This window comes from Pyrgilauda ruficollis, unplaced genomic scaffold (assembly GCF_017590135.1).
Source record: "Pyrgilauda ruficollis isolate IOZ18807 unplaced genomic scaffold, ASM1759013v1 scaffold379, whole genome shotgun sequence".
NCBI lineage: Eukaryota > Metazoa > Chordata > Aves > Passeriformes > Passeridae > Pyrgilauda > Pyrgilauda ruficollis.
In genome coordinates this window covers 47930-61794 of record NW_024525256.1, presented here as the reverse complement: position 1 = coordinate 61794, position 13865 = coordinate 47930, and the positions used below count along the sequence as shown (strand labels likewise).

The 13865-nt window shown below is 50.1% G+C and overlaps 3 protein-coding genes across 3 annotated transcripts in view; 2 read left to right on the top strand and 1 right to left on the bottom strand.

The window, feature by feature from the left end:
• The window catches only part of PIN1 (peptidylprolyl cis/trans isomerase, NIMA-interacting 1), a 2920-nt gene extending 2692 nt beyond the window's left edge, over positions 1-228 (bottom strand). Inside the window, exon 1 of the mRNA XM_041476110.1 lies at positions 119-228. Coding sequence (XP_041332044.1) covers positions 119-176 — 58 coding nt within the window. The 5' untranslated portion in view covers positions 177-228. The remainder of the gene's footprint in view (positions 1-118) is intronic.
• A 751-nt stretch (positions 229-979) lies between these two features.
• LOC121358174 (hepatic lectin-like) lies at positions 980-4475 on the top strand. Its single transcript, XM_041476109.1, is given in 5 exon segments — positions 980-1016; positions 3417-3485; positions 3614-3763; positions 3766-3826; positions 4233-4475. Coding segments are annotated over 5 exon segments (471 nt in total). The 3' UTR covers positions 4387-4475.
• A 796-nt stretch (positions 4476-5271) lies between these two features.
• The window catches only part of LOC121358173 (LIM homeobox transcription factor 1-beta-like), an 11139-nt gene continuing 2545 nt past the window's right edge, over positions 5272-13865 (top strand). The window contains exons 1-3 of the mRNA XM_041476108.1: positions 5272-5309; positions 7039-7104; positions 9209-9406. Coding sequence (XP_041332042.1) covers positions 5272-5309; positions 7039-7104; positions 9209-9406 — 302 coding nt within the window. The remainder of the gene's footprint in view (positions 5310-7038; positions 7105-9208; positions 9407-13865) is intronic.

Below are 13865 nucleotides of genomic sequence, written 5' to 3'. Positions count from 1 at the left end.
CCCCCTCATCCCCTCCAAAGCCCAACGCCGCCGCCCGCATCCCCCTTTCCCACCGCCCCCATCCCCGCCGCTCCATCCCCGCGGCCCCCGCGGTAGCCCCCCGCCCTCAGGCCCTCACCGGAGCTGCGGCTCATGCGCTTCTCCCACCCCGCGGGCAGCTTCTCCTCCTCCGCCATCTTCCCTTCCCTCTGCCCGCCCTGCGCGACCCGCCCCCACTGCCGCGCCGAGGGGCGGGCAAACCCGCCCTTTTCGCGCTTCCATTGGTCGGCGGGGACGCCGTGCCCTTAGCCGCGCAATTTTATTGGCGGAGCGACCCATCAATCAGGCGCGCGGTGAAGCCGAGAAGCGCGCGGGAAAGGAGGGACTGTGGCCGTGAGTGGACAAACTTAACCGGAACGCAAAGACGCACCGCCGCCGCCACCGTTCCCGGTTAGGGCGTCCCGGTGCCACCGGAGCCACGGAATAACCGAAGATTTCAAAAGCAGCTTTATTTTCAATAAATTTAACGCTCCAGAACGCGCGCGCCCGCTTTAAAGCCTCAGCTTAGCGCCGGTTTGGTCACAGAGGGGATGGGAGGGGGAGAACTGGGGGTGTGGAGGAAAACGGGGAACACCGGGAGAACCGGGGGACACCGAGGGGACGCAGCAGCCGCTCCTGGTCGTTCATCCCTGTCCTGGATCTCATCCGCAGTAGGGATTAAGGCCCACGGGGGGAGGGTTGGTGCGTTTGAGGTGGGGGGGGGACAGGGGGGCGAGGGGTGCGGAGCCTCCCCGGGACCGGAGCCTTCCCGGGACCCCTGAGGGGCCTCCCGGTACTTCCTGAGCCCTCCCGGTGCCTCCAGAGCGCCCCCGGTACCTGCAGGCCACCATTGTGGTGGGCCCGGAAGTGACACTCTGATGTGAAGGAAGTGACGTCACGCCGAGTCCTGGCCGCCCGAAGCGTTGCCTGGCAACGGCGTTTGTTGTTAGCAACGGCCAAGATGGCGGCAGGAGCGGCCTGCGCCCCCCCACGGGTGGGTACTGGGGGTTACTGGGAGCTACTGGGAGCTACTGGGGGGGGTCTTTGGGTGCCGTGGGGGGCTCTGAGGGGTCACTGGGGACAACGGGGACTGGGAGGGGACAAATGGCGCCCAAAGCCACCTGGCGTCGCCTTTTCCCCCGCTCTTTTCCCGCCTTTTCTCTTTTTTCCCGCCCTTTTTTCCCGCCCTTTCTCCCGCCCCTCCGGGACCTGGCGCCATTTTGAGCCAGGATTTTGATTCAAAGGGAGGGGGAAAATCCTTGAAAATTCCCCAAAAATCCCCCCAGAAGCCACCAAAATTCAAATAAAAATTCACCAAAGTCCCCGAGATTCGAAGAAACATCGCCCAAAATAAAAAAAAAATCGTCTAAATAAATAAAAAGCCCTGCAAATGCACAAAAATTTACAAAAGATCCCCCAAAAATCCGCAAAATTGAAAAAATACCCTGCAACCCAAAAATAACCCATAAAGATCCAAAGAATCCATTAAAATTAAAAAAAAAAATCAGAACAATCCGTAAAAATTATTAAAGCCTTTCAAAAATCCACAAAAAAAATCCATGAGAATCCCACAGAAATCCCCCCCAAAAAAAACCCTAAAAATTCAATTTAAAAATTAAAAAAAAAAAAAAGAAAAAGAAACCCATTAAAAATCCCCAAAAATCCTTAGATGAATGGGGAGGAAAAAAACAGTTTTGATTTCTCTGGAATTGGCTCCAATCCAAGCTCTAACATCCAACCCCAAAAATTCCTTGGATTAAATTTTAACCCTCTGCAGGGGGAGGGGGAACCGGAACATTCCCAGGATCATTCCCGGAGCGCCCCCGATCCGGAAAATCACAAAAAAATCCCCCCAAAAATCCCAGGATGGACGAGGAGGAGCTCCAGGATGACCTGCGCCTCTTCCCAGGTGGAATTCCTGGATTTTTCCTGCTTTCCCCAGGGTTTTTCCAAGGGCTTTTCCTTCCCTCCTCCTCCCCTGATCAGGGAATTTGGATAATCCCAAAAATTCCACTCCCGGGAGCTTCAAATTCCTGAGAATCCCGGGAGGAAATCGCGGGAATTCCCAAAAGAATCTTGGAAATAATAGGGAAATTATTTTAAAAAATAATTCCCCGGTAATCCCCTAATTATTCCCAAAGAAAATCCTTAAATAATTCCCAAAGTGATCATTGGAACAAATGATCCCAAATAAAATAATCCTTGAATTCATCAGGAACAAATCCTTGAATAATTCCCAATAAGAGAAGCCCAAATCCCGGGAATTATTCCCAAATTTTCCCCTCTTGGAGGCAAACTTGGAGCATTCCCAGTTATTGATTAACCCCTGGACAAACAGAGCAGGAAAACCTGGGGGGAAATCCTGGGAAGAGCAGGGCGGGATTTTCCTTGGATTTTTCCCTCAATTTTCCTGGATTTTAATGCATTTTTCCCAAAATTTCCCTGGATTTCTCTTCATTTCCCCTCCATTTCCCCCCTGATTTGTTGGATTACCCCTGGATCTGTTGGGTTTTCCTCTTTTCCCCATTTTCCCCCAGTTTCATCCCATTTCCCCCTTGTTTTTCCCATTTTATCCACTTATTTCCCATCTTTCCCTGATTTTCCCTGATTTTATCCCATTTCTTTCCCATGTCTCACCATTTTGTCCCAGTTTCCCCAGTTTCTCCCCATTTTTCCCCATTTCTTCCCATTTCATCCCTGTTTTTTCCAGTTTCTCCCCATTTTATCCCATTTCTCCCCTGTTTTTCCCCATTCTATCCCTGTTTTTTCCAGTTTCTCCCGTTCCCCCCGTTTTACCCCATTTTCCCAGTTTTCCCCCCATTTTATCCCCATTTTCCCCCCGTTTCCCCCCATTTTATCCCATTTTATCCCCATTTTCCCGTTTCACCCCATTTCCACAGCGTTCCCAAAATCCCACAGTGCTCCCAAAATCCCACAGCATTCCCAAACCCCCCCCATCCCAAATCATTCCCAAAATCCCCCCATTCCCGGAATCCCCCCCGTCAGAACTCCCCCCACCCCAAATCCCAGAATTCCTCTTCATTCCCGGAATCCAGGCTGGGAAATTCACCCGGATTCCCGCCCATCCCAATTCCCTGAGTTCCCAAATCCTTGAATTCCCTCGATTCCCCCTCACTCCCGTCCATCCTAATTCCTGGATTTCCCTGAATTCCCATCCCAAATCCCTGATTTCCCTCATTCCCAAATTCCCTGAATTCCTTCATTCCCATCCTAATCCCCAAAAAAAAAACCCCAAATTCCATCTGGAATTGGGGTGGGACATTCCCAAAATCCCCAAATCCTGGGATACGAAGGGTGGGAAATACCCAAGAAAAAAAAAAAAAAAAAAACAGAATTCCAATTTTTCGGGAATTTTCCCCACTTTTTCTTTCCCCCAGTTTCCTCCATTTCCTCCAAGCTCCACCAGGAGAATCCGAAGTGGAATTTTTCCAGTTGGGATTCCTTCCGTGAGTCCCAAAATTCCCTGAATTTTCCCCTTTTCCCTCTGGATATTCCAACGCTTGGGGGATTCTGGGGGGAGAGAATTCCCGGATCCCAAAATCTGGGCGATTTTCTTCCCGGGTTGTTCCCGCAGTGTTCCCGTGCGGGGCGGATTCCCGGGAATGGGAATATTTCTCTGGGAATTGTTATTATTTCTCGCTGGCGCGGCTGAGCTGGGAGCGGGCGCGGGAGCAGTGCCGGGAGCGCCGCGCCCGCCTGGCCGTGGTGGGCAGCTTCGCCGAGCAGGTGACCCCTCCGAGGGAAACTGGGAATGGGTCGATGGCACCGACTACAAATCCTCCTTCACGTGAGCCCCGGGTCCCCAAGTCCCGGGATTCCACCCCAAAGTTGGGATTTGGGGTTTTTTTTCCCATAAAAATCTCACAAGTTTGAGGGAAATTGGGATTTTCCCCCTCGGAAATCCCACAAATTTGGGGGGAGGTTCTTAGAATTTTCTCCACAGAAAACGAGGCAAAAAAAATTAGGATTTGGGGATTGTGGAGTCCAAATGTTGGAATTTTGGGAACTGCCTCCCAAAAAATCCTCCAAATCTTGGCATTTCGGAGAATTTCTCTCCCTCAATATTGCAATTCCGGGGAATTCCGCTCCCCGAATCTCGGGATTTTGGCGGAATTCTCCCCCCAAAAATGGGAAATTTACTGGGGACGTTCCGACCCCGCCCTTCCCATCCCAAATCCCGATTTTTTTCCCAGGTTTTGGCGGGAGGGGGAGCCCAACGACAGCGGGAATAACGAGGATTGTGCTCACCTCTGGATCTCCGGGAAGTGGAACGACGTCCACTGCACCTTCGAGTGCTTCTTCGTCTGCGAGCGCCCCCTTTCCCAAAAATCCCCTTTTTCCCACTAAAACCCGGGATCGCAGTTCCCAATTTCCCCGATTCCCCCTCCCCCCATGGAATTCCCGAAAAAAAAAAAAACGGGAATTTTTTAAGCGGAATAAAAGGAGATTCCTGCTCTGCTTTGGGCGAGTTTGGGATTTTCCTGATTGTTCCTGAACTTTCCTGGCGTTTTCCCAGAAATTTGGGGTGGGAGATTCCCGGGGTTTTGGTGGTTTTAAGGTAAAACTCTCTGGGGATTCAGGGATTTGGGAATTTTGTCGGCCCCATTCCCAACCTTCCTTAATTCTCCCTAAAAATCAGCATTTCCCAAACTTTCCCCTATTTTTTTCCCTATTTAATTTGGATTTTCAGGGGAAATTTCCCGGAATTTTGGTGGATTTGGGGATTCAGGTCCTGCTCCTTGGGAATTTGGGGAGTTTTATCCTCCCCGTACCCCTCCAATTCCCTCTGGATTTTCCCCCAAATCCTTCCGGATCCCAAATCTCCCCAATTTCCCTCAGTTCCTTCAGGTTTGGGGGTGGAATTCCCGGCGTTTCTGAGTTCGGAAATTATCTTCTTTTTTTTTTTTGGGGGGGGGTTGGTGGGGAATTCCCATTCTCGGAGGGGAAGAAACGGGAATTCCCAAAAAAAACCCCACGGGAATTCCCAAAAAGAAGGGAATTTTCTCCCCACGCCCCCGTGCGCGCCCCCGCCCCTCCCCTCCCCCGGGAGCGCGCACGGGCGGGGGCAGCGCCGGGCCCGCTGTCGGTGTCGCTGTCGCGATCTCGCTGTCGGTGTCGCTGTCGCGATCCCGCTGTCGCGATCCCGCTGTCGGTGTCGCTGTCGCGATCCCGGTGAGTTCCCCGCGGTGACGCCGGGGGTCCCGTCGGGGCCGCCGTGTCGCGACAGTCGCGATGGGCGCGGCCGGGGTGAGCGAGCGGCACCGGGGACGGCGCCTCCCGCTTCTCCCATCCCGGGCTCTTCCCGCTTTTCCTCCGCTCCCATCCCGGATTCTTCCCGCTTTTCCCCCGCTCCCATCCCGGATTCTTCCCGCTTTTCCTCCGCTCCCATCCCGGTTTTTCCCCGCTCCCATCCCGGGCTCTTCCCGGTTTTCCCCCGATTTTCCCCCGTTCTCATCCCGGCTTTTCCCCGTTCTCATCCCGGTTTTCCCCCGTTCTCATCCCGGTTTTCCCCCGCTCCCATCCCGGTTTTTCCCCGCTCCCGTCCCGGGCTCTTCCCGGTTTTCCCCCGATTTTCCCCCGTTCTCATCTTTGGGGATTCAGGTCCTGCTCCTTGGGAATTTGGGGAGTTTTATCCTCCCCGTACCCCTCCAATTCCCTCTGGATTTTCCCCCAAATCCTTCCGGATCCCAAATCTCCCCAATTTCCCTCAGTTCCTTCAGGTTTGGGGGTGGAATTCCCGGCGTTTCTGAGTTCGGAAATTATCTTCTTTTTTTTTGGGGGGGGGTTGGTGGGGAATTCCCATTCTCGGAGGGGAAGAAACGGGAATTCCCAAAAAAAACCCCACGGGAATTCCCAAAAAGAAGGGAATTTTCTCCCCACGCCCCCGTGCGCGCCCCCGCCCCTCCCCTCCCCCGGGAGCGCGCACGGGCGGGGGCAGCGCCGGGCCCGCTGTCGGTGTCGCTGTCGCGATCCCGCTGTCGCGATCCCGCTGTCGGTGTCGCTGTCGCGATCCCGCTGTCGCGATCCCGCTGTCGGTGTCGCTGTCGCGATCCCGGTGAGTTCCCCGCGGTGACGCCGGGGGTCCCGTCGGGGCCGCCGTGTCGCGACAGTCGCGATGGGCGCGGCCGGGGTGAGCGGCACCGGGGACGGCGCCTCCCGCTTCTCCCATCCCGGGCTCTTCCCGATTTTCCTCCGCTCCCATCCCGGATTCTTCCCGCTTTTCCCCCGCTCCCATCCCGGGATCTCCCCGCTTTTCCTCCGCTCCCATCCCGGTTTTTCCCCGCTCCCATCCCGGGCTCTTCCTGGTTTTTCCCCGATTTTTCCCCGATTTTTCCCCGCTCCCATCCCGGTTTTTCCCCCGTTCTCCTCCCGGCTTTTCCCCGTTCTCATCCCGGTTTTCCCCCGATTTTCCCCCGTTCTCATCCCGGTTTTTCCCCGTTCTCATCCCGGTTTTCCCCCGTTCTCATCCCGGTTTTCCCCCGCTCCCATCCCGGTTTTTCCCCGCTCCCGTCCCGGGCTCTTCCCGGTTTTCCCCCGATTTTCCCCCGTTCTCATCCCGGTTTTTCCCCGTTCTCATCCCGGCTTTTCCCCGTTCTCATCCCGGTTTTTCCCCCGCTCCCATCCCGGCTTTTCCCCGCTCCCGTCCCGGATTCTTCCCGCTTTTCCCCCGTTCTCATCCCGGTTTTTTCCCCGTTCTCTTCCCGCTTTTCCCCCGTTCTCATCCCGGTTTTTCCCCCGCTCTTCCCGCTCCGATCCCCGCGCGTTCCCGGTTTTTCTCCTCGCCGCTCCCGGTTCCTGCCCGGTTCTCCCTCGCTCCGCTCCCGCTCCCATCCCGGGCTCTTCCCGCTCCTTTCCTTCGCTCCCATCCCGGTTTTTCCCCGCCGCTCCCATCCCGGCGCTTTCCCGGTTCCTCCCCGCTCCCGTCCCGCGTTTCTCCCGCTCCCATCCCGCTTTTCCCGCTTTTTTCCCGTTTTTCCCGACCTTTCGTCTCCCCCGCAGCCGCCGGGATGAAGCCGGAGGAGGCTCCGTCCTGCCGGGAGCAGGGAACGCCGCTCCCGGGAGCCGGTGAGTACCGGGAATTCCCAAAATTCCCTCCCGCATCCCCAAATTCCCGGCATTTCGGGATTTTTTTCCCCATCCCTGGGTCCCTTTTCCCGTTTTTCCCAGAGCTTTCCTCTTTATTCCCGTTTTTTTCCGGGCTCCAAATCTCCCCCTTTTCCCAATCCCGTTTTGGGGTTTTTTTGGGGGTTTTTTGGTTTTTTTTGGTTGTTGTTGTTGTTGTTTTGTTTGTTTGTTTCTTTGTTTCTTTTTTAATGCAGAACGTGGTTTTTGGGGTTTTTTTTGTTTTTTTTTTTTCATTTTCCCGGGCTGGAATCCAGGATTTTCCCCGGGATTTTTCCCTGATCCCACATTCCCAGGAATTCCCGAAAATTCTCCTTCATTCCCTCTTTAATGATTCCCGGTTTTCCCCTCTAAATTAACCAGCAATGAGGATTTTAAATCCTTAATTTTACACTGCGGTGGGGGGGCGTGAAAAATGTGGGGAATAACCTCAGGAATGGGATAAAAATCCTTGGAAAAGCCCCGGGAATTTGAATTTGGAATTCTGGGGTCCAAATTGGAGCTGGGCTTGGAATTTGGGAATTTGAATTTGGAATCGAAATCGGGATTGGAATTCCAGAGCCCAAATTAAAACCGGGGTCAAAATTCCAAATTAAGTTGGGCCTTGGGGGCTTGCCTCATTCCCATTTTTCCCGGGATTTGGGCAGAAGAAACCCGGGAATGGCCTCGGGAGGAGGAGGAGGAGGAGGAGGAGGAGGAGGCGCTGCCAGAGAAAAGTTGGAATTTTTCCCTCCCTCCCTTCCCTTTGAGGAGCAGCCAGAGATGAAAGTTGGGATAAAAATGAGGGAGAAAAACCAAATTCCCAAAAATCCGGAGTGAGGAAAAAAGCTCTGAATCCCCTGGATTCCTTCCCAAAATCCCCCAAATTCTTCTTTTTCTTTTTTTTTTTTCCCATGGAAAAATATTCCTTTGGATTTCTGGGAGCTCCCCATGGAATTTCCTTGATGTCCAAACCCGTTTTTCCTGGGTTCTCCCATTTTTCCCCCTGAATTTCCCTGTTTTTTTCCTAAATTCTCCCACTTGGTTTTCTTCCAAAATTTCCCATTTCCCCCCCCCCCCGATTTTTCCCATTTTCCTCTCAAGCAGTCCCATTTTTCCCTAAATTCTCCCATTATTTCCCAAATTTTCCCCTTTTTTTCCCAAATTTCCCTAGTTTCTCCCAGATTTTTCTGGATTTTCCCCCAAAATCTCCCTTCCCCAGGATTTTCCCACACTCTCCCATTTTCCCAGGATTTTCCCCCAAACTCTCCCATTGTTTTTCCCCAATCTCTCAATTTCCCTGGATTTTCCTCATACTCTCCTGCCTTTTTTCCCCCCATCTCTCCATTTTCCCGGATTTTCCCCCAACCTCTCCCATTTTTTCCCCTCATTTCCCCAGTCTCTCATTCTCGCTGTTTCCCCCCAATCTCTCAATTTCCCTCAACCTCTCCCATTTCCCCAATCTCTCATTTCCCCCAGTCTCTCCATTTCCCATTTTCCCCCCTCATTTTCCCCAATCTCTCCATTTTCCCCCCATCCCTCATTCCCCAATCCCTCCATTTCCCCAATCTCTCCATTTTTCCCCCTCATTTTCCCCAATCTCTCATTCCCCCATCCTTCATCCCCAATCTCTCATTCCCATTTCCCAATCCCTCATCCACCAATCTCTCAATTTTCCCCAATCTCTCATTTCCCCAATCTCTCTCATTCCCCAATCTCTCTCAATTTTCCCCAATTTCTCATCCAATCTCTCTCAAATTTCCCCAATCTCTCTCAATTTTCCCCAATCTCTGATATCCCCAGTCTCTCTCTCCATTTCCCCAATCTCTCTCCATTTCCCCAATCTCTCAATTTCCCCAATCTCTCTCTCTTTTCCCCAATCTCTCTCAATTTCCCCAATCTCTCTCAATTTTCCCCAATCTCTCTCAATTTTCCCCAATCTCTCTCAATTTTCCCCAATCTCTCATTTCCCCAATCTCTCTCCATTTCCCCAATCTCTCTCAATTCTCCCCCACCTCTCTCCCGCCCCAGGCTCCCCCCCGCCGCTGCCGCTGCCGGTGCCGCTGCCGGTGCCGCTGCCGGTGCCGCTGCCGGTGCCGGTGCGGTGCGCGGGCTGCGGCCGCGGGATCCGGGACCGCTTCCTGCTGCGGGTGAACGAGCGCTCGTGGCACGAGCGGTGCCTGCGCTGCTCCGAGTGCGGCCGGGGGCTGCGGGGCCGCTGCTTCAGCCGCGAGCGCCGCCTGCTCTGCGGCGCCGACTACGACAGGTCAGTCCTGCCCGCCCGCCCTTCCCACCCTTTCCCCCTTTTTCCCCCCGTTTTCCCCATTTTCCCCTGATTTTCCCCATTTTCCACCTTTTTTTCACTAATTTTCCCCATCTTTCCCAGTTTCTCCCTGGTTTTTCCATGATTTTTCCCAATTTTCCAGGAATTCCGCCTGCTTTTCCCCCAAGGAGGAAGAGGGCAAAACACAAAAAAAACCCCAAATCCAAAGGGATTTTTCCATGGAATCCTCCCCTTTCCAGGGCCCCTTCCAGAGGCACCTGTCCCGTAAATCGGGGGAAAAAAAAATAAAATAAATTTTAAAAAAGGGAGGAAAACTCCCTTCGGAATCCCTTTGAAGTCGGATTTCTGGGAATCCGGGAGGGATCCGAGCCCTTGGGGGGATTCCCGGCCTCCTCCTCCTCCTCCTCCTCCGGAGTTTTTCGGGATGAACTCGGCTCGAACTCCTTTTCCAGCTCTTTTTTCCCTCAGGTTTTTTGAGGCTTTTCCTGGAATTTCGGGGGTTTTTTTTCCCCTTGGATCTGATCCCATCCCATCCCCAGATTCCCATGGGGATCCCCTCGGGAATTCCCGGATATTCCCCACCCATGGGTTGGGGAAACCCCGGGAATTTGGGCCCAGGATTTGGGCAATCTTCGGGAAAACCAAATTCCCATTTTTCCCCCCAGTTTCTTCCCACCTTCCCCCTCATTTTTTCCCATTTTTTCCCAATTTCTCCCACTCTTCCCACATTTCCTCCCCTTTTCCCCCCATTTTCCCACTTTTCCAAGCACCCAACCCCCCCCAGACCCAGAATTCCCACAAAAACCAAGAAAAAAAATCGGAATTTTTCCCCCCTCGGGGGGTTAAAAATCTGGGATTTGCTCATTCCAGGCGTTAAAAATCTGGAGTTTTGGCCATTCCCAGGGTTAAAAATGGGAATTCTGGCTCCATTGGAGCAGATCCCTGCCTTTTCCCACCCGGAAAAATTTCGGGAACGGGGCCCAGGTTTGGTCAATCTTTAATTCCGTGGGGGAGCAGCGAATTCCAGAGGCAAAAGGCTGGGAAAAAATGGGATCCGTGTCCAAATCCCCGGGATTTCGGGGTCTGTTTCCCGGTTTTTTTTGGGGTTTTTCGGGATCAAGCTTTGGGGAATTTGGGAATTGGGATTCCAAGGGGTGAGGGGAAGGGGGAAATTTGGGAACCTGGGGGAAAATCCGGGATTTTTTGGGATGAAAAGGAGGGAAAAGGGCGCTGGGGGAAATGTGGGAATTCTGGGATTCCCCATTCCCACTTTCCCAGCTCCTGGATTTCCTGGGATAACGAATCCCGTGGAATTCATTCCCTAAATCCCATCAAATTCCCAAATCCCGTTAATTCCCAGAGCCTCATTTGCATATTCCCTTATTAAAAGTTAATTTTTTCCGTGGGTTTTTTTCCCACTCCGGGCTGGATTTTTCCCATTTTTCCTGATTTTTTTTTTCCTTTCCCTGTTTTTCTTTCTTTCCCTCTTTTTTAATTCCAAATTTTCTCCTTTTTTCCCATTTTTTTTCCTTCTTTTTTCCCTGTTTTCTCATTAATTCTAATTTCTAATAACTATCCAGATTATTATCATTATTAAAGAGTAATCACTCTATTTATTAGATATTATTTGTTATTTATTACAATTATTTAATGAAAAGAAATATAAATTAATTTAGAATATTAATAGAATTAATAGAAATTTAATTAAAATTAATAGAAATTTAATTAAAATTTGTTGTTATTAATCATTTATTAGTACCATTATATTCCACTCTTCTGTTATCATTCTCCTATTATTATTACTATTATTATTTTAAATTTTTTGTTATATTCTACTTATTATTTATTGTTATTTCTCATTATAATTGGTTCAAATTATTAGCAATATTATCAGTTATTATTAATTATTAATTATCACCATTCTATTCCACCCTTCTATTATTATTAAACCCAACTCCCATTAGTAAAAATAATTATCAGAACTAATTATTAATTTCGGTTTCTGTTAATTATTAATTATTATCATTGCTAATAAAAATTTGGATAATAAATATGGATTAATAACAATATTAATTAGCGCAAATAAGAATAAATATTTTCGAAATTACGAATATCCCCCTTTTTATTCCCAGTTTATTCCCATTTTTTCCTTGCTTTTCTCCTCTCCCCATCCCCACCTTTAATTAACCCTCCCCTAATGAATCATTAATGAGCTCATCTCATTAAATCCTCATTAATTCCTCTCCTCCCCCACTCCCGCTTTTCCCGTTTTTTAATTTTATTCCAATTTTTTTTTTTTTTCCCTCCCCCCCGGAATGGGCGGAAAAAGCCGGAAATTGGAAAAGCCCAGCAGGAAATTGAGGCGGGATGGGATCGGGAGGGAGAATTCCTGCCTGGAATTTTAATGGAGCCAAACCATTAAATGGGATTAAATTCTCAGCCCAAAATCCCTTCTTTTCCCTCTTTTTCCCCCCAAAAAAAAAAACAAACCCAGGAGGAAAAATCCAAAAAATTTCCCTTTCCTTTCCTTCTTTCCCCCTCCAAAAAACCCCAAATCCAAGAGGAAAAATCAAAAATAAAACCCCGCTTTTAAGGAACCCCAAATCCCAAAAAAACACCCCAAAATCTCAAAAAAAATTGCTTTTTTTTCCTTTTTTTTTTTTTTTTTCCTTTTTCCCCCAAATCTGGGAGGAAAACCCTAATTTTTTTTTTTTTTTAAATCCGATTTTTAGGGGAAAAACCCCATAAAAATTCCCAAAAACTCGGGGGTTTCCATAAAATCCAAGGGCTGGAAGGGAAACCTCGGGAAAATCCAATTCCAGCTGCGACCCCCCCAGTTCCAGGGGAAATTGCTCCGGCACAAATCCGGGATAATCGGATCAGCTCCGTTATTAAATTTTCCATCCCCGGCTCCGTTATTAAAATTCCCATAATTCCGAGCTCTGGCACCGAAGGGGGAAAAAAAAACCGGAATTTTTTTATCCCTTTTTTTTTTTTTTTTTCCCTGAGGTTTTTATGCGGCTGGGAAAGGGAAAATCTCCCCCAAAAAAATGGGAAAATCCCAAAAAAAAAAGGGAAAATCCCTTTTATGCGGCTGGGAAAGGGAAAATCCCAAAAAAAAAAAAGGGAAAATCCCAAAAAAATGGGAGCTCATCCCGAGTTTTCCTCCACGTGGGTGGGAAAGGGATGCCAAAAATGGGATTTTCCAGGGTTTTTTCCCCCATGGAAAAGCTGCTTGGAATGTTCAGCTGTTCCCAAATCCGGCCTTTTCCAGGGAAATGGGGCCCAAAAATTGGGATTTTCCCCGGGGTGGTTTTTCCCTGGGATGTTCAGCCTTTCCCAAATCCTGGCATTGCCCCCCAAAAAAAGGCAGGGCCCCAAAAAATGGGGATTCTCCTGGGAAAAGAGGGATTTGGGATCATTCCCGTTTTCCCAATTCCCATTCCCACTTTTTGGGAAGCTTCTCCCCTTTCCCAAATCCCTCTGGAAAAACCCAAAAACTCCTGGGAAAAAAACCCCAAAAACTCCTGGAAAAAAAACCCCAAAAACTCCTGGAAAAAATCCCCAACCCCCCCTTTTCCCACATTCCCGTTTCCATGGAAACCCCGAGGGAATTACCGGGATGAAAAAAAACCCCAAAAACTCCTGGAAAAAAAACCCCAAAAACTCCTGGAAAAAAACCCCAACCCCCCCCCTTTTCCCACATTCCCGTTTCCATGGAAACCCCGAGGGAATTACTGGGATTTAAGCGGATTCCAGGGATATTAAAAAACCTGGGAGAGGCTCTCCAGGAATTCCCAGGGATTTGAATTCCCACTAATTGGAGCTGACGGGGATTTTATGAGCCTGGGGTTGCTTTATTCCCAAAAAAAGGGGCTGGAAAAGTGGGGAAAAATCCCTTTTTTTGGGAATTCTGGTGGGAACATCCCAAAACCTCCAAAAATCCTGGGCTGCAAAGGGCAGGAATGTCCCAAAAACCCCAAATCCCAGGATCTTTTCCCCCAGATCCCAGGATTTTTCCTCCAAATCCCATTTTTCTCCCTCAAATTCCCTTTCCCCCCCAAAAAAAATCGAAATTCTCCCCCCAAATCCCATTTTTTCCCCCAAATCTCAGATTTTTTTCCCCTGAAATCTCAAATTCCTCCCCCAATCCCATTTTCCCCACCGTGAAATCCTGGGATAGTTCCTCCAAACCCCTGGATTTTTGCCCTCCAAACCCCAGGATATTTCCCCCCACATCCAAGAATATTTCCCCGAAATCCCTGGGATATTTCCCCCCAAACCCCTGGATTTTTTCTGCCCCAAATCCTTGGATATTTTCCCCCACATTCTGGCATACTCCCCCCCAATCCCAGGCTATTTTCCACCCCACATCCCAGGATATTTCCCCTCACATCCCGGGATATTTTTCCCCCCACTCCCAGGCTATTCCCCCCAATCC